Genomic DNA, 24,044 nt, shown 5'->3' with positions numbered 1-24,044 from the left:
CTTACCTTTCGCCCCGCGGAGCACAAATCCGAAGCCCTCATTGTCTTTCTTCTGCAGGACCACGGTCTTCTCCTCGATGATGCAGTCACTGTAGAGAGAATTCCGGGGATAGCGCCCATTACTGTAGCCCGTCATCATCACCGTGGCCGATCCTCCAGCGGGGACGTTCATCATCATAGCCAATTAATCACCCCAGCTCGCGGGATCCAGGCAGCATGGAGGCAAGCAAGCCGGGTGCAGGAGGAGTGAAGGCAGCTGGGGGGCAGGCTAACGGGATAGGCGGGCTCGGAGGGGGGGGCCGGGCAGAGGCAGAGCGGGAGCGAGCAGGAGGCAGGAGTCATACATGGTGATGGCAGCGCGGGCTGGCTCTGGGCAGCGGAAAGCAGAGAAAGTAAGTGGCCCGCGGGCACGGAGGAGGCCGCGCGTTACGGAGCCCGGGCCGGAGGCAGCATCCAGGGCGGCGCAAGGAAGTCAGCCGGAGCGGACAGGAGGCAGCAGGCTTTTTTTTTTTTTCTTCTTCTCGAAGGGCTTTAAAAAAACATCACATTCTTTGTGCTCCCTGCAGCCGCAAGCACCGGGAGACGCGGCGACCCCTCCCTCTGCTCCGGGGGAACGCGGGCCCCCCTCGGTCTTCGGCGGAGCCCACAATGCCACCGGCGGCGGCGGCGGCGGCCGCCGGGCGTCATCCCGCGCGGAGAAACCGCAGGCCGACGGAGGGGGCGGCCGACGGGCGGGGGCAGGTCACTCCAGTGACACGGAAGCCACTGACAACCCGGCCTCCTTTGGCGTGGGGATGGGGAGAAAGGGGGCTGCAGGCTCCCCCTTGGAGACACAGTCTAAAGCCACACCAGCTCCCTCTTGGCACAGAATTTTTGTTTTTTTTTTTAAAGGAAAGAAACCCCAAAGCTCCAACTTTGCTTCGGTGGCCAAAGCCTCCCACCATCCAGAGTACGGGCGCGTCGCCACGTGATCAACCGCCCGCGGCACCGGGTGCAGGACCGAGGTGGACTTCCCGGCACCCCGCCCACCTTCCGGGGGCTGTATCCCTCTAGGATTCCCTGCTGCCCCGGAAGTAAGTCGGAGGGGGCGGGCTGGGCCGCTGCAGGGGAGGGGCAGGAGGCAGCCCGGAGAGGCTTTCTCCAGGGTCCTAAGGGGCTGGCGTGGGAGGGCAGGGTGAGGCGGAAGGGCCCCCAACAATTCCGCAGGCCTCTGTCCTGGAGGGGGAGGCCTGGGTATGCAGACGGCGAACGGTGGGACGGGCTCGAAGTCCCAGACGACTGAAGGTCAGCTTTGCCCAGCACTGGATTCGCCTCCTGCAGGAAGCTCTTGGCCCCCGCTTGCAACCCAGGTAGGGTGGCCCGGTAGGGGCCAGCAGCCGAGAGCATCGCACAGCACGGACGAGCCGGGGCAGCTTCCGAGAGCTGGGGGACGCAGCCGGAGGACACACAGGTGCCCGGACCCGCCGCTGAGCCCTCCAGCCCTGCATGAGGTGCCACACAAAGGAACTCGTGGGCGTGACCCTGCCTTCCAGGAAAGCAGGGAGGGACATACACCTTGACAACAGGCAGACCACACAATCCAGGATGACCGGTCCAGGGTGTTCTCAGAACCTGGGCCGGGGTTCAGTCCCTGGGCACTCACTCAGCCTGCCAAGTACAGGGGGCCCCAGGGAGCCATTGCTTTAACTGCCGCTTGGCGGGGAGCCAGGACCCGGGAACCACAGGAGCGGAAGGGGAGGGGCTTGGTGGGCGGGGCTCTGGGGGGAGTGGACCCTCCACCAGGCCTGTCCACCTTACCATCCCGTGCCGTCCCCGACCAGAATACAGACACGACTGTCTCCCCACCACCCCTTCTCCCCACCTCTGAACTTCTCAAGCCTGAGGGTGCCCTGGCTGGGCAGGTGCAAACCCGCCACCTGCTCCTCCAGCGAGAGGCCTCCAAGGGCCAGGCTGCTGAAGCCACACCTTTTGCAGCTGCACGTCCCCCTGCAGGAGCGGCCCCTTGAAACTCTGGAAGGATGGTGCCTGTCCCCCTGGGGACACATGTGGCCCCCGACGCCTGCCTCTGCCCGGCTCCAAGGTGACCCTGTCCCGCTCTCCCCTCTCATGGCCTCACCGTGTGCCGGCTCCGCCCGCCTGGCAGGCGACCCCGACACCTTCAGCTGGACCCTCCAGCTGTCCCCCAGGCCGGGGAACTTGTTAGGGGCAGTGTGGCTGGCCGGCCACTGGTTGCCTCCCTCCCTAATGACCGTGGTGGGCAAGGGAAGGCATTAGCGTCACGCAGAGCTCAGCTCAGATCCTGGCTTTGCTCTGGCCCCAAGGTCACTCTGACCTTCAGAGCCTCAGGGTCCCGCTCTGCAGAATGGGAATAATAGCAAGGCACGCCTTGAGGACCTCACGAGGAGTCAGCAGAGCAATCCATCTGAGCCCGGGTACGCAGCACGTGTTAAGAACAGCAACCGTCCCGAGCGGGGTCATCGTTGGCGTGTACCAACCCCCTCCTCCTCCTGTAAGGACCCCTCCCAGGCTAACGGCAGAGCCCCTCTCCTGAGTCCCCTCTTAAACCTCGCAGCGGTTCCTGACGACCTGCTCATGGCTGCCTGTCTTGGCCCCGTGCTGTGTGGCTACGCCATCCTGCTCACCGAGAAAACGCCCGACTCCTTAGTCTCCGATCTGAAGAAAGGCAGCTTGAATTCCTCTCTCCTGCATTAGTTCAGTAGCTAAACAGCCCCCGGTCCCCTGCCCGTCATGACCCCATCTCACCTTCATTCACACACAGACCTGGGTTTGAATCCCAACCTGGGCATTCACCAGCTTAGCTTCTCAGAGCCTCAGTTTCCCTACCTGCAATGTGGGAGCAGTAATTCCTGCCTTGCAGGGACTCTGAGAGCAAGTGAGGGCAGTCCCCCTGCCCTCACAACAGGGGAAGGTGCCCTTGTCAGCGTCCCCACGTGCCGAACCCCCCAGGAGACAGTGACCTCTTTCTGGGGTTACGCAGCACGGGGCCACGTGAAATGGAGCAAAATGGGCATGAACGCAGGCGTGCAAAACTGGGGTGGCAGTGGCAGTGGCCGAAGGAAGACCGCAGGGTTTCGAGTGAAGAGGTCTCTGGGACGGTCCCCAGAGGGCAGGGCGGCTCAGCATTGTGGAGGGCCTACTGCACGCAGCTGGCTCCGCCCAGGACGGGAAAGGCAGTTCCGGGCTCTTAGAAACCTACAATCTGGGTAGCAGTCCTTGAGAAGCGATGGGAAACTCCAACACAAGAGTCATTCCCTTAAAACAGGAGCAAATGTCCGGTTTTGTCCGAATGGCCCGACCGCCCGCATGGGATGAGAATAGGAAATCCCACAGTCCAGACCGCAGGGCAGGTCCTTCCCCAGGTGAGAATCTCCCAGGGGGCTCTTTTGGCTGCTTTATGAACCTAAAAACCATCTCAGGATGGCAGCCGCGGCAGCCGGAAGACGTGGCTTCTGTGTGCTGCCGCCAGAGATGTGCCGAAGCCCCGAGAACCAGAGGCCGCCTGAACCTCCGCCCCAGGCCAGCCCTGGTCCCGCCCGAGCAGATCCGCCCTCCAGATGCAGCCCCAACGCGCGAGATCTGACTTCACTGGGGCAGGACCTCGACACATGCACGGTCCCCGTGCTGCTCCCCGCGCTGTGCACGCAGAAGTCACCACCACCTGGTCCCTGGGGACGGGGCCTAGGGACGCAAACAGCCCAACCCCAAAGTGATCACGCCCACCTTGCTTTGCATCTTCCCCCTGCCTTGGACCCCAATCGCAGCCCAGCCTCACGGCCGAGTCTCCTCCATATGCTCAGTTTCACTCCCCTGAAACGCCTTCCACTTGGCCTTATCATTTACCCACGTCCTCGCAGTACCTCACTTCCTTGTGTTCCACGTTCCCTTTGCCGGCCACGTCCACCCAAGCCCTCCTGACAAGGGGCCATCACATAATCTCTCCACGGGGGTTCCCTCCAGCCTTGTCCCAGCCTCTGATGGGGCCCTTCTCACCTTCAAAGCCATCACCTGTGGGCTCCTTGGGAGCAAACATCATGCCCCTTTCTCTCTGAATCTCCCTACATGCCATAACATCTACTCTTGGTAAGATTCTAACTGTGTTTGTTGATGAGAAAAAAACGTAATCCCGTTGTGCTCTCTTCCGACGTGTTTTCTGAACAGGGCAGGAGAGCACTTTAACGCACCCCAAGTGTACCCTCCTTTGGCAGATTCCTCTAACGGGAGCTGTGGAAGGTAAAGGGGGTGGGCGTTCAGCCCAGCCAAGTACAGTTGCTCAGGTTGCGCACAGGACAACTACGGAGAACACCATTACATCGTGGCCATCATAGACGCATATGTTTATTGCAGTGATTTTGGCTCAGCTGGAAGGAAAGGGCCTCGAGGAAGGAGCAGCCGCCTTCATCGAGTTCACGCAAAGACGGAGTGCAGGCTTTTGGCTGCCTCGGGGAATGCAAGAGATGTCCATAGATGCCCGTCTACCTGGGGGCTGGGCTGCCATGGAATCAGGAGGTATCCATAGAGAACCACATCAACACTGGCAGACACAACCCCGTGTTGTAAGTCTCCTGGGAGCCACACGGTACAGACCGTGCAAGGTTTCCGTCTTTTCACTCCCTAACAGCCCCATGCACACAGCAGGAAAGAGTGTGCCGAATACACATGGAGCGAGGCAGGAGTATGGTGGGAAATCGGTTGGCTGCCAGAGAGGGCCTCGGAGTCCCTGCCCCACTGGCAGGCCTGAAGACACTCCTGGTGCCTGCCTGGCGAGACCGCAGGCGGCCGGGCCTCAAGTGGCCTTAACTGTGGCCCCGTGATGGGCCTACAGAGAAGGCTGCGCTTGGCTTGGGTCCAGAAAGTAGCAGGTGCCAGTGATGACAGTTGGCATTTAGGATTTGCCAGTCACTGAACAGGCTCCCTTGGCAGTGGTGTCTGATCCTGGAGGAGCTGTAAACCTGAAGCCACAGGAAGCCGGGCCTGGGCAGCTGAGATATATGAGCAGGTGGGGCCCTGGGGTGGCTCTGTCTGCCCTGTCTCACGTAGGAAGGCTCATTGCAGGCATTTTAATTTTGAACACAAGGACTGTTGGGGTAGACCAGATGGCCTCAGCCGGGCTCTCAGGATCCCGGCTGGGATGTGACCCTGACAAGTCAAACAGCTCCATTTCTTCCCTCTGCTCCACTGGGACTGCGTTTTGGCCTAGAACCAAAGTTTAGAAGCAACTGGGGCCAATGGTTAAGCTACCACGTTAATTCATAAATTAATGCAGCCCTTCCTTACTGAATACCTTACTTCACCTGAAGTGTCAGGTGAGGGAATGGATATTCGGCATTTTTGGAGGGAACAAACCAGACCCAGTCTGGCCCTTGTGGACATGTCAGGGGTAGTGGGTTGAATGTGGATCCCAAAATTCTGTTCAAGTCCAGCCCCCCATATCTGTGAACGTGACCTTATTTGGGAATGAAGTCTTTGCAGATGTGATTAGTTAAGGCGCTCAAGAAGAGCTCGTCCCGGATTTAGTGAGGGCCCTAAAACCAATGACTTGGGCCTTAGAAGAGAAAAGAGAGGGAGATTTGAGACAGAGGCTCAGGGGAGATAAGGCCGTGCGTGTGAAGACAGGCAGAGACAGGAGGGATGCAGCCACAAGCCGAGAAGCACCAAGATCGCCGGCAAGCACCAGAAGCTGGAAGAGGGAAAGGAAGATCCTCCCCCGGAGCTTTTGGAGGGAGCACTGCCCTGCCGACACCTTGATCTCAGACTTCTGGCTCCAGAACTGGGGGAGGATACATTTCTGCTGTTCGCGGCCACTTACTCTGTGGTCATTTGTTACAGCAGCACCGGGAAGCTCATACACCTGGCGGGTGGGAAGATAAATATGAACCCAACCATCACACAGATGTGTAGGATAGAGTGCTGTGTGAACGAGAAGGGGGCTGGAGGGCTTCCTGTAGGAGGAGGACCAACGCACGAATAGGAGTGAATGGGTTGAGGGGCTGGAGAGGGAAAGAGGGAGAGGAGAATATTCCAGAGAGAGGTGGAACCACAGGAATAAAAGTTCTGAGGCCCACCTGGGAGGCAGGAGGGGCCGATCACACCAGGCTGTGGGTGTGGGGCGCCTGCACACCAAGAGCAAGGCCCAGGGGTGGCAAGAGGCCGGCATGCAGCTTCAGGCAGGCCCGGGACAGTCCATGCTTCCCCCTAGTATCACCCGGAAGGCCAAAACGATAGAAAGCGGCTGATCTACTACTCTCCCCACTAGCCTTTTCCCGGCCAGGCCTGAATCCCGCTGGGATAGCCCAAGGCTGACATAAGCATGTGGCAGAAGCTCTGTCCCACAGCCATGTTTCCTGCTCAACAGTTCACACAGGGGGTCTGCCGTTGCTGGTGTAACAGCTCTTCCCAGGCACCAGAACGAGATGCTGGCCAGAGACGCTGCAGGTCATCAGGCCGGCCCGGCCCCGCGGCAGGAGAGGATGTCAGATGAGGCACAAACGCGGGTGCAGGAGGGGCACACACGCCGGACGCGGTGCCTTGCTCAGAAGCGCTGATCCCCTTCAGCTTTGCGGAAGGGGCGCTGTGGACTGCCGGGCGCAGGCAACAGGGCTCTCTCGGCACCTGGGCCCTACAACCCAGCCCCCAGTGCCTCAAAGCTTTGGGGACCCCACAAACATGTTTGCAAGCTGGAAAAGAAAATCCACTGGCTCCAAAATCCAAAGAGCAAACAACATGGAAATTAGCCTGTGTTTAATTAAGTGTCTCTGAAATTGAACACGGGGTCAACTTCATTACTGGCTAAATTCTGTATCCATCACGCACGCTTGCATGTGAAAACTACCTGCGAGTCAGATTTTCTCACTTGGAGACAGTTCGTGGGTATGTAGCTCAAGGCAAAGAAATCACAGAAGCCGCTGGGGGGCTTCCTGCACTGGGCTACTCACAGGCAAATGGGTCCAAAGGCAAAATTGCCAAAATCATTTCAGAACTACTGTCTGTGTGGTAAGAGCGTATATTGAACGCGGGCTGTGGGCGTGATGAACACAGCTGATTAGATCTGGGCTGGGGTGGCCGGAACTCAGGGTGCAGGGCCCCAGGGGGGTCTTTCTAAAGCAGCGGAGGCCACGTGGGCAGCCTGGGGACACCTGGGGAAGATCCTGGAAGAGAGGCCGGCACATGTACCACCTCTGAATGCTCCTCCCAGAGCACCTGTGGGGGGGATCTCGCCTTCTCTAGGGCAGGGAAACGGAGCCCCAGAGAAGCCGCGTGTGCGTCACTCCCCATGGAAACGCATTTCGGTGACAGAGCCCGATGGAGGTGGGAACCGGGACACTGTTAGAAAGGGGGGCCTATAGGGACAGCGAATGGCAGCGGCTGTCCTAGAAACTTCCGGGCTCTGCCAGTCAGGAAGGATGAGGCTACACAGAGAGCCCGTCGGCTCTTCCAAGGGGGATGCCAGGGGCCTCAACAGGCGTCCCAGCTGGGCAGAGATGCCAGGTGTGGGCAGGCGGCCCAGCTCACCACGGCGGCGCTGGCTGCGGAGTGGCACAGAGGGCCACTCCACAGAGGGCAGGGCCAGGCCCGCTCCTTGGGAAGGGCTGGTGGGCCATGAGTGAGCGGGAGGGGTTCCCCCAAGTCATCTGTCCCTCACCGCCAACACTCACTACTGGTGGGGCACCTCTCAGTTCACAGCCACACACGCCGCTGCTCCCTGAATCCTGCTTCCTGCATCCCAGTCGGGGGAACGCTTGGTGTTGCCCTCTAGCCCTCTCCACCCCTCACGAGCAGGAGGCAACCCTAATTCCCAGGGGATGGGAAGCCCACGCCACCTCGGTGCTCAGGGAGGCGGACTGCGCAAGGCCGCCCTGTGTCACGCGCGGGAGACGATGAATGTGGCCGATTCATCCCCCAGTGACACGGCTCCTGGCTCCTGGGGGCCTTGCCCGTGAAGCGGCATCATCTCAGTCTCACGGGTGAGGATGACGGGCTGTCCCCACGGAGCGCACCCACCCAATCCGCGGAGACGCGCTCTTACGGGAGCCGTTTCTCCAACAGGCGATCCTGAACACGCCCCACCTGCCACGATCACGGCATCTCCCTGCTCATCACTAACGTGATAAACAATTACAAGTTTTTCCCAATAGAAGCAATAATGTGCAAAGAACTTGATTCAAATTAAATTGTCTCATCACTTTGTAATAAATCAACCCAGAGCATGTCCTAAGCGCAAGCAGGCTGTGTTACCTGCCAAGAACGTAGACGACAAAGACACAGCTTAGATGCCTCCGGAATCATGACAGGAGGTGTGATCATCGCTCCCCGAGGAGATGCACGGAAGTGTGATCGGAAAGGGAAACCAGCCACTTAGAAGCGGAAAGACCCGGGTGGGGGGTCCCAGTTTCACCAAACCAGCTCTGTGACCTTGGATGTCAAAATACGGATGGCAACCGCAGCCTTGAAACGTCACAATGAGATAAGAAATGGGGTAAATAAAAAAGAAATTAGGAGTTCGGGACTAACAGATACACACCACTACGTATAAAATAGATAACCAACAAGGACCTACTGTATAGCACAGGGAACTACATTCAACATCTTGTAATAACCTATAATTGAAAAGAATTTGAAAAAGAATATATATATATATAACTATATCACTTTGCTGTACGCCTGAAACTAACACAACATTGTAAATCAACTATACTCCAATAAAAAAAAAAGTCCACAGCACAGGGTGTGACATACAGCAGAGGGTGGCAGACTTTATCAGCTAGTGAGAATGTATCTTATGCATTCATTCTGAAAACGTTAAATGTAAACTGAAATATTTATACATGCTCCCTACGTAAAAGAATCTCCTGGTGACATCAGCAGGGCACCCCCAAGGCTTCCTTCCTTATAAAGGTGCAGACAGACCTTGCAGATATTGGGGGTTCAGTTCCAGATCACGGAAATAAAGGGAATACGGAAACAGAGCGAGTCACACGAGTTTTCTGGTTTGCCAGTGCATATAAAAGTGATGTTTACACGACACTGCAGTCTATGAAGTGTGTAGAAGCATTATGTCTACTATAATAATGTACATACATTAATTAAAAAACACTGTATGGCCGGGCTTCCCTGGTGGCGCAGAGGTTAAGAATCCGCCTGCCAATGCAGGGGACACGGGTTCGAGCCCTGGTCCGGGAAGATCCCACATGCCGCGCAGCAACGAAGCCCGTGCGCCACAGCTACTGAGTCCGCGCTCCATAACAAGAGAAGCCACCGCAATGAGAAGCCCACACACCGCAGCGAAGAGTAGCCCCCGCTCTCTGCTAGTAGAGAAAGCCCACGGGCAGCAACAAAGACCCAACACAGCCAAAAAAATAAAAATAGAACAAAAATACTTTATGGCTAAGAAATATTAACCATCATCTGAACCTTTAGTGAGATGCAGTCTTTTTGCAACAGTAACATGAAAGATCATGGATCACAGATCACCGTAGCAAATATAATAACAATGAAAACGTTTGAAATGTGAGAATTACCAAAATGTGACGCAGAGACACCAAGTGAGCAGATGTTGGAAAAATGGCGCCAACAGACTTGCTGGACACAGAGTTGCCACAAACCTTCAATTTGTGAAAAACACACAATGAAGCAAAGTGCAGTAAAGTGAGGTGCGCCTGGACATCCTTCACGTGCGTTTATTTAGAGCAGGACACTCCTGTGAGTCAGAAAGCCAGGAGGCAGCGGGCCCGTGAGGGAGGGATGCCCAGGCACCTCCCTGTGCTTTCAAAGTGGCAGGAGCCCCCAGGGCTCTGCCTGTGTAGACACTGCGTGCTGCCGTCATGAGCAACGTGCCGTCCCATGTCACCGGAAAAGCAGGGAGCTCAGCCTTGCAGGACGGGGCCCCCCAGCAACCGCGGAAAAGATGCTCCAGGTTCCAGGGCCAGAGGAAAAGAGCTTTGGTACCCATGCAAGTGGGACGCAGAATGCCCAGGTGCCGGTCCCAACCCGGGGAGTCTTCCTGAAGCCTCTGTTCCCACCTAACCTGTCGGTACATGTCATCCGCAGGAGCGCCAAGACAGAGCCGGCATTTGCACACCCGTCCTGAACTCCCCGTATTCCAGGGCCCCGTCATCTTTTCACGTGAGGACCACAAAAGCTTCCTGACCAGTGTCCCCTTGAATTCACTCTTTATTATAAAAACCTGAAATCAGATCATATCTTTCTCACTTAAAATACTCCGACAGCTGCTCATCAGAATCGGGTAAAGATCCGAATTCCCCACCACGGCGAAGACCCTGTGTGATGCCCGGTCCTCTTCCTCGATCTCCGTGTTCCAGCCACGCGGCCGCCACCGGGTCAAGCCCACCTCTACTGCGGTGCCTGCGCTCCGCCTGGAACGCTGCTGCGGGCCCTCAGGAGCCAGACTCCCGTCACTGGCCACGTCCCGAGGTCACTTTGCGGAGGCGCCCTCCTTACTGCCCAGACGCACCCTCCATGGTCCCGGTGCTCTGCCCTTCCCTCTGCTTTATAACTGTCTTTTCACTTACTGAATTTGAAGTTGTGATTTACTTGTTTACAGTCTGATTCTCCCAGCAGCGTGTGGGTGCCCCCCCAGGGCGGGGCCTGGCCCTGCCCGCCTCACTTCTAGACGCCCCGCTTTCTCGTCCTGGCTCTGGCAAAGGCTGGCAAGGGGACCCTGGACAGGATCCCCCCACACACACTCTGGGCTTGGGGTCAGAACATTCCGGTAGCTACTTAAATGATGCTCACTGACTCAACAAATGAAACCTAAGCCCGGGACTCTTGTGTACGGTCTGGGATGCAGATGGGGTGATCCATGTCCTGGGCTACCCGGGACCGAGGGGTTTCCTGAGACACGGCGCTTTCAGTTTTAAAACCAGGCTGGTCCCAGGCAAACCAGGAAGAGATGGTCGCCCTCCTGTTCCGCCGCCTTCAGCGGGGAGCACGGTGCCCGCAGCCCTGTTTAAGCCGCTTTCCCACACTACCTCCCCCAAGACCCTTCCCACCCTCCAGGCGGGTGGGATCATTCTCGTGAGAGTCCGTGAAGCTGGTGGGGGGAGGGGTTTGCCCAGGGCCATGTGGCTCGGCCAGGGGCAGGGCCAACTCATCAACCTTGGCCTTTGACCCTGAAATGAACGTTCTTTAAAGAAAACAAGCAAAATACAGACACACACAAAGAAACCAAAACTAGGGGAGCAGGGCAAGTTCCTGGCATTTTGCTGGGGGTCCGGGAAGGGGCTGCCGTGACTTTTCTTCCTTTGGCGATCAAAACGACAGGCCAGGCCGCCCCATCTGTCGGTCTCGAGTTTGCCCCCAAAGACCACGCTGAGTGGGCTGGCGGACAGACACTGGGCTCAGCTGGCGAGGCCAGTTCCCGAGTCCCTCGGGGGGAGGTGGGCGTTATCCACAGCTATAAAGCCACTGAATCGGACTGAGCGGGGGTGTCACTCGGGGACCCTGGCTTTGGACAGGAGGTGGAACCTGGGTGGGGCGAGGGGCATGGAGGGCTCACCCTGACCCCACAGTTCCCCTGCCAAGCTCACCTGCCCAGGATGGCTCTGACCTCTGAGGTGAGAGGCCACGAGAACCCCAGGCCAGGCCCCGGCTGGAGGGGAGAGCCCGGCCACCGCTCCTGTCCACCCCAGAACACCAGCCTCCTTCCATGGGAACATTTTATTCTTGTTCCGAGTGCTGAGGCTTAGATGAGAGACTGCCTCCGCTGAAGGGGAAGTTCTAAAAGTCACTCAAAGGGTGAAGGAGACACACTTCCAGGTGGATGGAGCCCTGTGAAAGGAGCTTGGCAAACGTTCTAGATCAGGGGTTGGCCTTCTTTCTGTGAAGGGCCGGAGAGTAAACATTTCAGGTTTTCTGGGACACAGAGTCCCTGTTGTAACTACTCATTCTGCTGGTTGTGGCTGAAAGGCAGCCACGACACTAGGTAAATGACTGGGCGGAGCTCTGTTCCAATAAAACTTTATTTACAAAAACAAGCGGTGGGCCGGATTGGGCCCGTGGGCTGTGGGTTATAAAGACATGTTCTAAATGTCCTGAAGACCCTTGAACTGACACAAATAATACATGTATATGAGTGCCTCAAGATAACCCACAGGGACCTACGTATAATAAAAGCTAAGAAAGTCTTAATCCTCCTATGCAAGCAACATTTATACGACCGCACACAGGTGCCAGGTTCGATATATCTGAGCTTTTCCTCTGAAAAGAAAAAAAAAAACTTTTTAGAAATGGGGTCATCTGTGAGGTGCCCTAGAAAGGTTCAGAGGATCGTACGGAGAGTCCTTTCTGAAACACAAAGAGACACCCTCCCCCCTTACTGTGTCTGGGTTTTTGTGTGCTTAGTTGGCTCAGAGTGGGAGGAGGTCTGGATTCTGGCTTAACTGGTTATACTGGAGAAATAATAATAGTAGACGGCATAACTATTAGGCACAGTCTTTGAGCACTTTTGGTCACTAGGCAGGGTTCTAAGCACTTCCTGTGTTAAATTCACTGAATCCTCACCACGACCCCGTGAAGGAGGTACTGCTGTTACTCCCACTCTCTGGATGAAGCAACTGAGGCACAGAGAGGTTGAGTGATTTGCATGAGGACACACAGCTGGAGGCAAAGCCGTGCTGTCTGGGGCTGGCGCCATGACCTAGGACTGCGTGACACCGAACAGCTGGGGGTCACTGGCCAGGTGGGGAAGAACCTGTCAGGGTGGCAGAGGGCCGGTTCCAGTAGCACATTCTGGAGGAGGCATCTGTGAGTTCCTGTCAATATCCGAGCTCCCCGGAGAGCCCCTGGGGGTCCCCCAAGAAGCTTCTGCCGGTACATCCTGCTCCACATTGAAATAGAACCGGAAATGGTGGGCCACGGCGAATGCAAGCAAGGAAGAACACAGTGGGGTGAGCAGAGCTAAAAGCAGAGGCCCGACACCTAAAACGGTGCAGAAACCGAACCTTCCGTGTGAAGGTTTCCCGTTGAAATAGCATGTGTGGTTCTGAACGTGCGCGCCTTACAACCCCCTGTTGCGACGAATGGGCCATCTGCCAGGTGAGGTCTTCCTGGCTGAGAGGTGAGCCGCTCCTGTACTCATGTTTTTACTTCTGGCTGGAACACGCTCTGTAGGCTCGCTATCGCTATATGCCGGAGTCCTATTCATCTTTCAAAACCCGCCAAAAGCCACCACTTCCAGGCGCGGCCCGGAGCCTTGGCCCTCTCACACACCCAGCTCCTTCCCCCTGCCTGCTTTCCACTACCAAGGCTGGAAAAGTCAGATCCTTGCTTTCCCAGCCCCCCTTGCAATTAGGGGTGGTCACTGGACACGGTTTTGGCCAATGAGGCCTGAGGGTGAGTGTCTGGGGGGCCCTCTTGGGAATATTTTACTTGGGGGGAGAGAGATCAGAGGGGTGCTTCCTGGTGCTTTATTCCCCTATATTCTTAAGGACATGATATGCGGAGCTGTGGCCGCCGTCTTGTGGCCATGAGGGAAAGGCCAAGAAGCTTACAGAGACGCCACTGACCCACGGGACAAACCCTGGGCATGCCTTCCTCCAGGCTCACCATGGTAGCCTCAGACACCATTAGTGGGGTTTTGACTATCAGCAAATAATAAAAGCTTTCCTGTTGGACATCTAGAGGTTGGAGAGGGAGGGTGGGGAGGTTGGTTATAGATGAGAGGATACGGACCATGCTAAGACTTCCTGATAAATCCTTCAAGTTACGTTCTGGGCCAGGAAAGAGTCCTCCAGGCCCTCTCCTTTGCTGGCTGATTGCCGGCAGTGATGATTCAGGAGCCCTGGTGACACAGACCTGCAGTTCTGCGTAACCTTCAGTCTTCCGAGGAAGATTTGGTGACAGCCCCTTGTCTCAAATGGACTCAGTTCAGAGTTGAGAGCGAAATAAAAGTGGTTTCCTTGGTCTTAGCCAAGACTAACTTCCCGCTAACCATAGCACAGACTCCCTAGGCATCCCAGCTGATCCAAAGCTCAAGGTCATACAGCTGCCCGGGGGGCGGAGCTGGGCATCCAGAGGAGGTGCTGGGCTGCAGAGCGCCCTTGGCCGGCGGAAGGGGACCACAGAGCTCCTCCTCGGCCCTCGGCATCCTTTTTGGGATGTGCGCTGTCTGGGCCAGTTCCTCCAGGCCCTGCAGAACTCGGGGGCCTGGGACCCACATCCTATCTCCCCACAACTAACACAAAGGGCCGCTGTGCCCGAGCTGGGTGAGGACCAGAGCCTCGGCCCTGGAGCAGCGAGGGAGTCGGGAAGGACGGGCCCCCAGTCCCCCCTGCGGGTCTGCCCTTCAGGTGACCTCCCTTGAAACACCTCCCTGCCCCTTCCAGCCGCCTGCCCCATGCCGTCAGCCTGTTCCCTTCACTCCACCAGATCGACAACAGTCTGAAACGACCTCCCTTCCTCTCCCCACGTCCCTGGAGGACCCCCCTGGATGGGGCCTGGGGAGGGGAGGGCAGGGTGCCGTCCTTCCTGCTGGCCCCGCCCTCCCCAAAGCCTGGGGTGTCTCCATGCACAGTGGGTACCAGGTGGCTTCTGTGTGTGACCCGAGTCCCCCGTCAGAGCCCAGGCCTGGCCCAGACCTTTCCTTGCCCACTGCCTGCCACCCACCCCAGCGCCCTACAGGCTCCTGGTGGCCCACGTGCCAACACGCAGGGTGATCTATTTCCAAGCCCCCAGGGCCCACCCAGGGTGTGAGTTCCGCCTCTGGGGGTGCACAGAGCGTGGCGGCAGGCGGGTGTCAGTCCTGGGCACTCGTTGGGGGCGCTTGTATGCCCGAGGGAAGACATACATACAGCGGCTGGAGAGCGTTCCCCCCAAATTCATGTCCACCCTGAACTCGGAATGTGACTTATTAGGAAACAGGGTCTTTGCAGAAGTAATTAAGGTAAGGATGGAGGAGAGATCGTTCTGAATCTGGGGGGCCCTGAACCCGGTGAGAGGCGCCCTCATGAGAGGGGAGACAGAGAGGGAAGAGGAGAAAGCGACGTAAGCGACGTGAAGACCAGGCACAGACTGGAGCGACGCGGCCACAGGCCCAGGGACAGCCGGGGCCCCAGAAGCTGAAAGAGGCAGGAAGGAGCAGGGCCCCGCCCACACCTTGATCTCACCTTCTGACCTCCAGAACTGGGGGAGGACAGATCTGTGTTGGTCTAAGCTGCCCAGTGTGCGGGCGCCTGCAGGGCAGCCTGGGTCACTCATACGGGGAGTGACCTGTGGAGAGACGTGGCCGCACAGGCTGTCCGGAGAGGATGCTGTGGGCTCAGGCGGTGAACGCCGGCTCTGCGCGCTGTCTGCACAAACCTCTGTGCAGGTGCCGGGGCCGGGATGGGTCCCTCAGGGCCCCGCGGTCTTCCGAGGCTCCCGGGACAGCCAGCACCCTGACCAGGGGCGGCCGGCTCCCTGGGGGAGCAGCACGGAGAAGGCAAGTGAGAAGCAGGCCGGGTGCCGTCCTGATGCCACACTGGTCAAGGTGGCCTTCCTCCAGGTGCTGTGTGAGTCCGGCCTCCGTGGCCCGGCCCTGCCCTGTGCACCGTGCTCCCGGCCAGCGCCTTCGTTCCCGGATGCAGGCGGGCTCTGGCCCGGGCCTCTGCGGCAGCAAACGCCTACCCTCCTCCTGGGTGGCCCTAGCACAGCCTCAGAGCCGGGGGACCCCATGGATTTTCCCAGTGGGCACACGAGCCCAGACTTCATCTCCTGTCCTGCAAGCCTCTGGGATGACAGGGGGTCCCAAGGAGGCCTATGAGCGAGGGAGGGGGTGCGGTGGGAACCATTTCGGACAGAAGCCGGGGTCCCGAGTCCCTTCCTGGCCTTGGGCAAGTGGCCGGAACCCTTGTAGCCTCAGTCTCCCCATCTGTAGAGTGGGGCCCTCTCTCCCTGTCCCGGGCAGCAATGCGCTTACGGCGAACAGAGATCAGAACGGCCTGTGCCAGGGTCTGTTCTCACTGCTCACAAACACTTGTATTAGTTTCTGTCGCTTCTGGAACAACTTAACACAAGCTTGGTGGCGTCCACAACGCAGATTTATTCCTACGCTGCTGGAGGTCGCAGGTCTCACGGGGCTAACATCAGGGTGTGGCAGGGCTAGCTCCTCCCGGAGGCCCCAGGGGAGAATCTGTTTCTCGCCCTTTCGTTTCTAGAGGCCACCTGTACCCCTTGGCTCGTGGCCCCTTCATCACTGCACCCTCTGCTATTCTGTCATATCTCCTCCCTCCCTCTGCTCCTGACCCTCCTTCCCCTCCTCTACTAAGGACCCTGCAATCAACACGGGGCCCACCTGGATGCTCCGGTATCGTGTTCCAATCTTGAGGTCAGCTGACACACTGACAAGGTCTCACGTGCAAACTTAATTCTCCTCGGCCACGTGACACAGACATGTGCCAGAGATCAGGACGCAGCGTCTCTGGGGGGCCACGACTCGGACTACCACACCGCCTAAGCTGTCCCTGCCCGCCGGTGGAGAGACGGCGAGACAGACCCGGCTTGCCACGCAGGCTGGGGGTGTTTCCAGTAAACCTCACCAATCTGGGGCTGACTCATCACGTCCCAGGCCCTGCCTGGGGAGATGCTGGGGTGGGGGGAGAAGCAGGTCGGGGCACGGGCACTGGCGTGGGAGCAGGCAGACAGTACCGCAGCGGACACATTCACGCATTCTTTCCTTGTAAGCCACGCTCTCCCGGGGTTGGAGGAACAAAGCCAGGTCAGTAATTAGATCACATGCAGTTACCCACAGAAACAGCAAACATGCCATTTCCTGGGGGCTCTGCTGTCAAGTGCCCTGACTGGTAAGAGAGCTGGGCGGTGACATGGGCGTCTCAGGGGCCCCTGCTCCGTGGCGTAGGGTCACCCCGGAGAGTGCCCGAGAACAGCTCGCGCGTGGAAGTGTTCCTCTGTGTTTCCAGGTCCCCGGTGGAGGAGAATTCGGCAGAAAACTCTTTGTGAGACCCAACTCTAATCCAGCACGCGACGCTGTGAATTTCAGCCGGGGCTGGCGGGCACCTCGGCTTGCAAGGTTAAAGAGTCCATCAGATTCCCAGCACAGAAACTAATGAGATAAAGATGGAACAGAGGTCCCCTGGGGAATCATCTCCATGAAGGCCGAGAGATGCACATCGCCGGGCATCCACCCCAGCTACTCCGGGAAACTGGATCCACCGCCAGCCCTGGGCGCCCACTGCTTTGCCGGGGGTGGGGGATGTACCCCATTTTCGCGGGGGGAGCAGTGAACTTGGAGCATGCCTGGTTCCCAGATCGTTCAGTTTCCTACCTGCTCAGTCCGTTTCGTTCAAGTAGTGGATCCAGCCCAGCCTGCCAACACCGTGACCCGGGGTCGGGGCAGGGAGCCCCCAATGCCCCTCAGAGAAAATCCATCCTTTCTTGGTCTATCAGTTGGAGCTCTTGGTTTCAGTAACAGAAACCCCCTCCCGACGTCCTGAACACACAGGATTCTGCGCTGGTTGCACGAGGATGCTGATGGCTGAATGACCTTGGTTTTATAAGAACAGGATCTAGACTTGTTTAGGTTGAAACCTGCAGGGAACCCACCTGGGGTGAGGGGGACCTTCTCCAGGTGGGGGGCAGCTGCTTTTTCCCTGTGACAGAAACGGGGGCCCCATGCCATCGGCCAGAGTGCGAGTGAGCCCCAGGGGGAGGGCTCGGGAGTGCATGTGACCCAGCAAATGGTTTTAGGGACTGACCAGATAGAAAGACGTCCTCAAGGGCACAGCGAGGCGTGTCCAGGATGGTGACACTGCTGTACTCCCCAGACCGGAAGGGTCCCAGCTACCTGCCAGGAGGAGGCTTCTGAGTACCCTGGGGCCCATGCCCTAAACGGCAGGAGAGAGCAGGTAGTGTCCCTATGTGTCGGGGTCAGGGATCACCCCACAGGTGAGGAAATGGAGGTACAGATGGTGACGCATCTGAGGTGAAACAGCGGAGGGGGCCAAGCAGGAACTCAGAGGAGAGGGTTTGCCCTGGGAGGTGGTGGCACCAGCTTCGCTCCCGGCCCCAGGGTCTCTCTTCCGCTGCTCCCCTCACCCCTCTCTCCAACCTTCCCCACATCTTTGGTCCACCCGCACCTTCTCAGCGGGGTCCACCTGGTGTCTCTGTTTAATGCAGCGGCCTGCCCTCCCCCTGCCGACCAGCACCCACTTTCTGTTGCTTCTGTTGACCCTGCGTGAGTGTCCCGGGGCTGCTGCGACCGGTGACAGCACACTGGCTGGCTTCAAACAGAGGAAGCTAAATTCCTCACAGTTCTGGAGGCAGAAGTTCACTGTCAGTTGTCACCGGGCCAAAACCAAGGCATCAGCTGGGACGGCTCCCTCCAGGGGTCCTAGAGGAGGGTCCTTCCTGCCTCTTCCAGCTCCTGGGGGCTCCAGGCATCCCTGGGCCTATGGCCACGTCCCTCCAGCCTCTGTCTGTCATCACGTGGTCTCCTCCTTGTCTGTAGTCAAATCCTCCTCTGGCTCCCACTTATAAGGACACCTGTGATGACATTTAGCCCCAACCCCCCCGCAGATAATCCCAGATATTGTCCCCATCTTGACATTCTTAACCACATCTGCAAAGACTTCCGTTTTTTGCCATATAAGGTGATATGCACAGGTGCTGGGGACTCGACACTAACGTCTTTGGGGGCCGTTATACAGCTGACCACACACGCCAATTACATCAAACAGAATCTCTGCACATATGATGCATGTTTTCTCCATGAACTCATTACAAGAGATGGACGAAGTGCTGGGTCCCCGCTGCGCTCCCTACTTCTCTGTATCCACGTCCCCCTCCCAAGTGTCTTCATCAACCCATCGCCTCATCCATTCATCACCCTGAGATGTGGGAAATGGCCCCCAGAGCCTGACACCATGCACGTTCAGAGACCCACTCCCTGGTTTCCTAAGACAACGTCACTCATTCCCTCACGCTCTCCCCATCGGGAAGTGCAGGCCATGGCAGGAATACTGGGGCAGGACACAGGCATACCCTGCCCCTACGCCGCGCCCGGCAGGACGCACAGGTGCCCTCCCTGTCCTTTCAGTGGAGGAGGGCCGATGGCTGTGGCACTTCCAATAGATCACATGCCTCTCTGCCTCGGGGTCCCCATCAGGACAAAGAAGCTCTAAGCACACAGGCGAGAAGAAAATAGGGGAGACGTAAAGCATTTGTGCATTTCCTGGGTGGAGACACCGTGACTCAAAAAGATGAAACCAAAGACCCTAACATTTTCTCGGTACCCGACTCAGATCCCTGACCTCAATCCCAGCCACGTCCCCAGGCGGTGCTGCCAGGGGGCCCCCACCTTCCCACCTGAGAGTCCCCAGAGGCTTGGGCAAAAAAGGTGACTTGTGAGAAGAGGCCACACTTTTGGAACAGGACAGAAGAATCTCCAGCCGGAACCTGGCCTCGGAAGCTCCAACCTTCCGTAGAGCTCACCTCCCCACCGCCCCCCGGACCCCTTTACTCATCCTCCAGCCCCTGCTCGTCCACAAACAGCCTGGGCTCCGCAGGGCCAACTCCAGGCCAGGGACTGGGGACACAGTGGCGCCATCGGCCATGCCAGGCTTCCGGCCACCGCAGCAGCCTCCACTTGGACCTTGATTAGCGGAGTCGGACGGGAATCTGCAAAGCCCTGGTCGCAAGCTGGCAGCCACCCAGAGTGTGGACAGACATCCTGGGGCTGCAGACTGTGTAACCCACCTCCAGGGGAGAGAAGGCAGCAGGGCTTCTAGGCCACACCTTCCTGCAGGCCCGGGTGGCTGCATGTGGGCCAGTGTCCTGGGGGCTGAGACTGGTGTCCTTCTGCCCTGGAGGGCAGCCGGCAGCTGCTCCTTTCCTCTCCCTATGCGCCGGGACCCGGCCCTTCGCTTCCCTGCCTGGGACCGGTCCTGCCTGCCTGCTCCTTGGACTAAGCCGACCTTTAGACAAAGCTAGATTATGTTCTGTTCAAAAAAATGGAAGTGCAATCGACAAAACGTGAAATTAACCACCGCTAAGCGAACACTTCAGAGGAAGTTAGTGCCTTTACCATGCTGTGCATCCATCAGCTCTGTGTAGCTCCAGAACGTTCATCACCCCTAAAGGAAACCGTGCCTGTGAGGCGGGCACACCCCACTGGAATGATTCTTGAAGACACAGGGAAGAAAGAGCCCTCGCAGAACATAATATATCAGAAACGGGCATAAGATGGCGCTAAAGGAGAAAGTCCCTCGAATCCTCGTAAGGCTGAGGCTGAGAGCTCCTGGCCGCCCCGCTGTGGGTTTCCTCATCTGCACAGAACAGGACACGGACGTTCCCGTGGGGCGAGGTGCTGAGAAGAGGGTGTGAAATTGGGGTGGTCTGAACGAGCATGCCTCAGTTTCCACATCTGCGCGAGGACCAAGGATGCAGGGCAAGTGCTCTGCACACGGCAGGTGCTCAGTGCTTTGGGGGCCCCAGCGCTGGCACTGCAGTAAATCTGATGCAGGTCGGGGAGGGGATCCGTGGAGGACGACCTAGGCCGGGGCCGGGGTGAGTGTGTGTCGGGAAGCAGAGCCAGCCAGGGCAAAGGCACGGAGTACCATGGGGGGAGCAGAGGGGCCTGCGGCGGAGGAGAGGTCCTTACACGACACGCAAAGGCGCCGAACACGCTGCGTCCAGTGCAGGTTGCACGCGTGCAGGAAACTCTCATTTCAGAAATACCACTCGAGTGGGTAGACTGTGAGGGGGACAAAGCTGCTGGCAGCCGGGAGATGAGCCAGAGAACTGAAGCCCAGTCCAGGTGAGAGCTGGGGGAGGGGCGAATCTGAATCTGGCCCAGGCTGCAGCGATGGGGGAGGAGGCCCAGCCAGGGGAATTGACGGGACTTGGGGTCGACTGGCTACCAGGGAGAGGCCAGTGGCTGCCGTCTGCTACCTGGCCACGTCTGCTTTGGAAATGCCTATGCTCTACATGAGCAGGCCAGAGCCCTGGCTTGCCTGCCTTCCTTCCATCTACTCGCCCACCAACCCACTCAGGCATCCATCCATCCATCTCCTCCATCCACCCACCCACCCATCCATCCATCCATCCACACACCCATCCATCCATCCATCCACCCACCCATCCATCCATCCATCCACCCATCCATCCATCCATCTCCATCCATTCAGCTATCCACCCATCCACCCATCTGCTCACCCATCATCCATCCACCCATTCACTCATCCATCCATCCACTCACTCATCCATCATCTGTCCATCCATCATCCATCCACCCATCCATCAGTCATCCATCTACCCACCCATCATCCATCCACCCATCCATCCATCATCTGTCCATCCATCATCCATCCATCCATCCACTTCCTGTCCCCACATCCCCTGCATCCACTTTCACCCCCCACTTCCCATTCTCTGAGGGTTGAGCACTTGCCAAGCCCTACAACAGATACCAGGGAAAAGGTGACAAGTCAGAGTCAGCCCCGGTCCTGTCCTGGAGGAGACAGATGTAGCAGGTGCAGGACGGAAGGGGCAAAGGCAGAGCAGCTCCCCAGCTACCCCCTGGCTCAGGTGACGGGGGTCTACTTGCCTCTCCCTCTGGCTCCTGCCAAGTCAGACACCAAAGACCCTACTGCTTCTTGGAGGAGGGCCTGAAGCACCAGGCCTTGGCCAGGAGTGGGGATTCAGCACGGGCATCTCCCGAGGGCCTACTGGGTGCCACTGTGAGGACCAACCTCCTCATCTCCTCCTTGCCTTGGCATCCCCACTGGCTGCCTGTGCCTGCATCTCAGGGTCTGCAGCTCCCAGGAGGTTTACTCACAGGTGCCCATCGGCTGGTGGTGACAGCAGTTTCAGGCAGAGTGTAGAGTCTAGAGCCAGTAGAGACATTGGGGATGATGTAGCCATTTTACAGGTGGGGAAACTGAGGCCCAGGCAGGTGGCCAGTGTCAGAGCTGGGACTGGGACCCTGGCATCTGAGCCGGTTGGCTTGGGCTTGAAGTTGCCCCCAGGATTTCAGATTAGTCCACCTGGTCACATATTTGAGGGCTGGCCCTGTCTCAGACCCTGAGCCAGGGCCGCGGGGGTTGGAGGGATGTGGACATTGGCCAGGGGAGGCGGTGGGGGCTCCTGCCGGCTCGCAGGGCTGTCTCTGCATCTGGTGACCTCATGTGGGCAGCTTGAAATCAGCCACGGCGGGAATATTCACACTGTGGGAATATTCACACTGTGGGCACTGGCAAAAGCTACAAACCAGGGCGGAGACAGGACGGGGGCAGGGAGAGGCCAGGCAGTCGGGGAGGAGGTGCGCAGAGGCAGAGGCTGCTTTGGCGGCAGTGACCCTGTTAAACGTTCGGGAGAACCAGCCGGGTTCTCCGGCCGGGTGCTCTGGGGGCTGGGAGGTTCTTGTGACACGTGGTCCTCACCTGCTCCATCCCTGTGGGGAACAGGCAGGCCACAGTGGGGTCCAGCCTGGAGGTGTGCCGGAACCCCAGCCTCCCCCCGCTCCTCCTTGGCTGTTTCTCCATCGTCCCCCCATCCGCCTGCGCTCCCCCAGCCCACACACCCGCTGGCCACCTGGGCGTGTTCTAAATGTGGCCTGAGGGAGCACCGAGCCAGGCGCCTCCCTTGTGGGGAGAGACCCACCCCCTGGCCCCCAGGCAGGGGCCTTGAGGTCCAGAAAAAAGGGGCCAGAGCCTCCTTGAAAAGGCTGATGAGAGAGCCCTGGGTCCCTGAGAGCCTCAGCTTCTCTGCCCTGGAGGAGGGTGGCCCTGGGGTCCTTGCCGGCCAGGCTCAGCAGCTCTGGTAAAGCGCCCCTCCCCCAACCTGGGAGGCCCAGGGCTCCCCAACCCCCTGCAGAGCAGTTTCTGAGCTGGGTCCCCAGGCGGGTCAAGAAGAGACTCCTGCCATTGTAGAGGGTCTGAGTGTTTCCCCCTCACATGGATCTGGGGACACCAGGAGGACCCAAAGCCCCCAGGTCCTGCGCTTAGAGGCCAGAGTCCATGTGACGCCGCCAAGCCAGCAACCCCCGGCTGTCCTGAGGGGCTGGGAACCAGAGCACACCCAGGACGCATACTAAGAGCCAGGCTTGTGCTGTGCTTCCTGAATAACTACCTATTCAAATCCCTGTGGCCGAGCGACACCAGGTGGAGCGGGGACATGGGTTCGTGCCCCGGTCAGGAAGGATCCCACATGCCGCGGAGCAGCTGGGCCCGTGAGCCATGGCCGCTGAGCCTGCACGTCCGGAGCCTGTGCTCCGCGGCGGGAGAGGCCACAACGGTGAGAGGCCCGTGTACCACGGAAAGAAAAAAACAACAAAAAAAGATAAGACTCACACCCAGGCCCATCACCAGGGCATTTGAGAGCAGCGAGGGAAACAGATGCAATGACTACAATGACATTCCTACAAAGTTCCAGGGAGGAAACAAAGAATCCGCCCTGTAACTTGTCACCAGCAACAAGGAAAGGTGAGATGAAAAGGAGGTGATGCCTTTAGCATTCAGCAGGATAACCGTTTTGAATCTGGAATTCTACAAAGCTGAGCACGTTTGAAAATCAGAGACTTTTCAGATATGAGAGTCTATACTCTAGGTGCCTTTCTTGAGGTTGTTACTTGAATACGTGTCCCAGCAGAACAAGGATAAAGACACAGCTCTCTTATCCAGTAGCTCCAGAAAGGGGACTCTCAGAACGACAACTGTCCACTGGGAACTCCACATTAGGGCCGAGAGCCAGAGACCTCCAATGAGAGCGACAGGGATCCCAGTGATACGTAAGAAACAGGATGATATCTTGATGACATAAAAAGAAGACATAATTCTTCTCGCACAAGAAGAAAGGCAATGCAGACATCATGATCCTGATGCTAAGCTAAAATTTGTCATGATTTTGAACAACTGATGGAGGAGAAGAAAAAAGGATCCGCTGGTCTGTGATGTTAGAAAGGCCCTTCTCATGGGTCTATAAAGAGGAACTGGAGTCCTAGCCCCATTCCTGGTCCTCATGTAAACGTTTACATTATCATAATAATGTACTGTTTTCTGCCGGCCGTTAACTTTCGAA

The 24,044-nt window shown here is 57.9% G+C and overlaps 1 protein-coding gene across 3 annotated transcripts in view; it reads right to left on the bottom strand.

Moving 5' to 3' along the window:
• Positions 1 to 24,044, bottom strand: part of SHANK2 (SH3 and multiple ankyrin repeat domains 2) — a 544,903-nt gene that overhangs the window by 159,982 nt on the left and 360,877 nt on the right. For all 3 annotated transcript variants that reach the window (XM_024749302.1, XM_024749303.1, XM_024749304.1), the window contains exon 16: positions 6 to 88. In XM_024749302.1, the coding sequence (XP_024605070.1) occupies positions 6 to 88 (83 nt within the window). The remainder of the gene's footprint in view (positions 1 to 5; positions 89 to 24,044) is intronic.

This window comes from Neophocaena asiaeorientalis, unplaced genomic scaffold (assembly GCF_003031525.2).
Source record: "Neophocaena asiaeorientalis asiaeorientalis breed wild unplaced genomic scaffold, Neophocaena_asiaeorientalis_V1.1 scaffold43, whole genome shotgun sequence".
NCBI classification, from domain to species: Eukaryota; Metazoa; Chordata; class Mammalia; order Artiodactyla; family Phocoenidae; genus Neophocaena; species Neophocaena asiaeorientalis.
The sequence above is the reverse complement of the archived record's forward strand: the minus strand, read 5'-3'. Positions and strand labels throughout refer to the sequence as shown.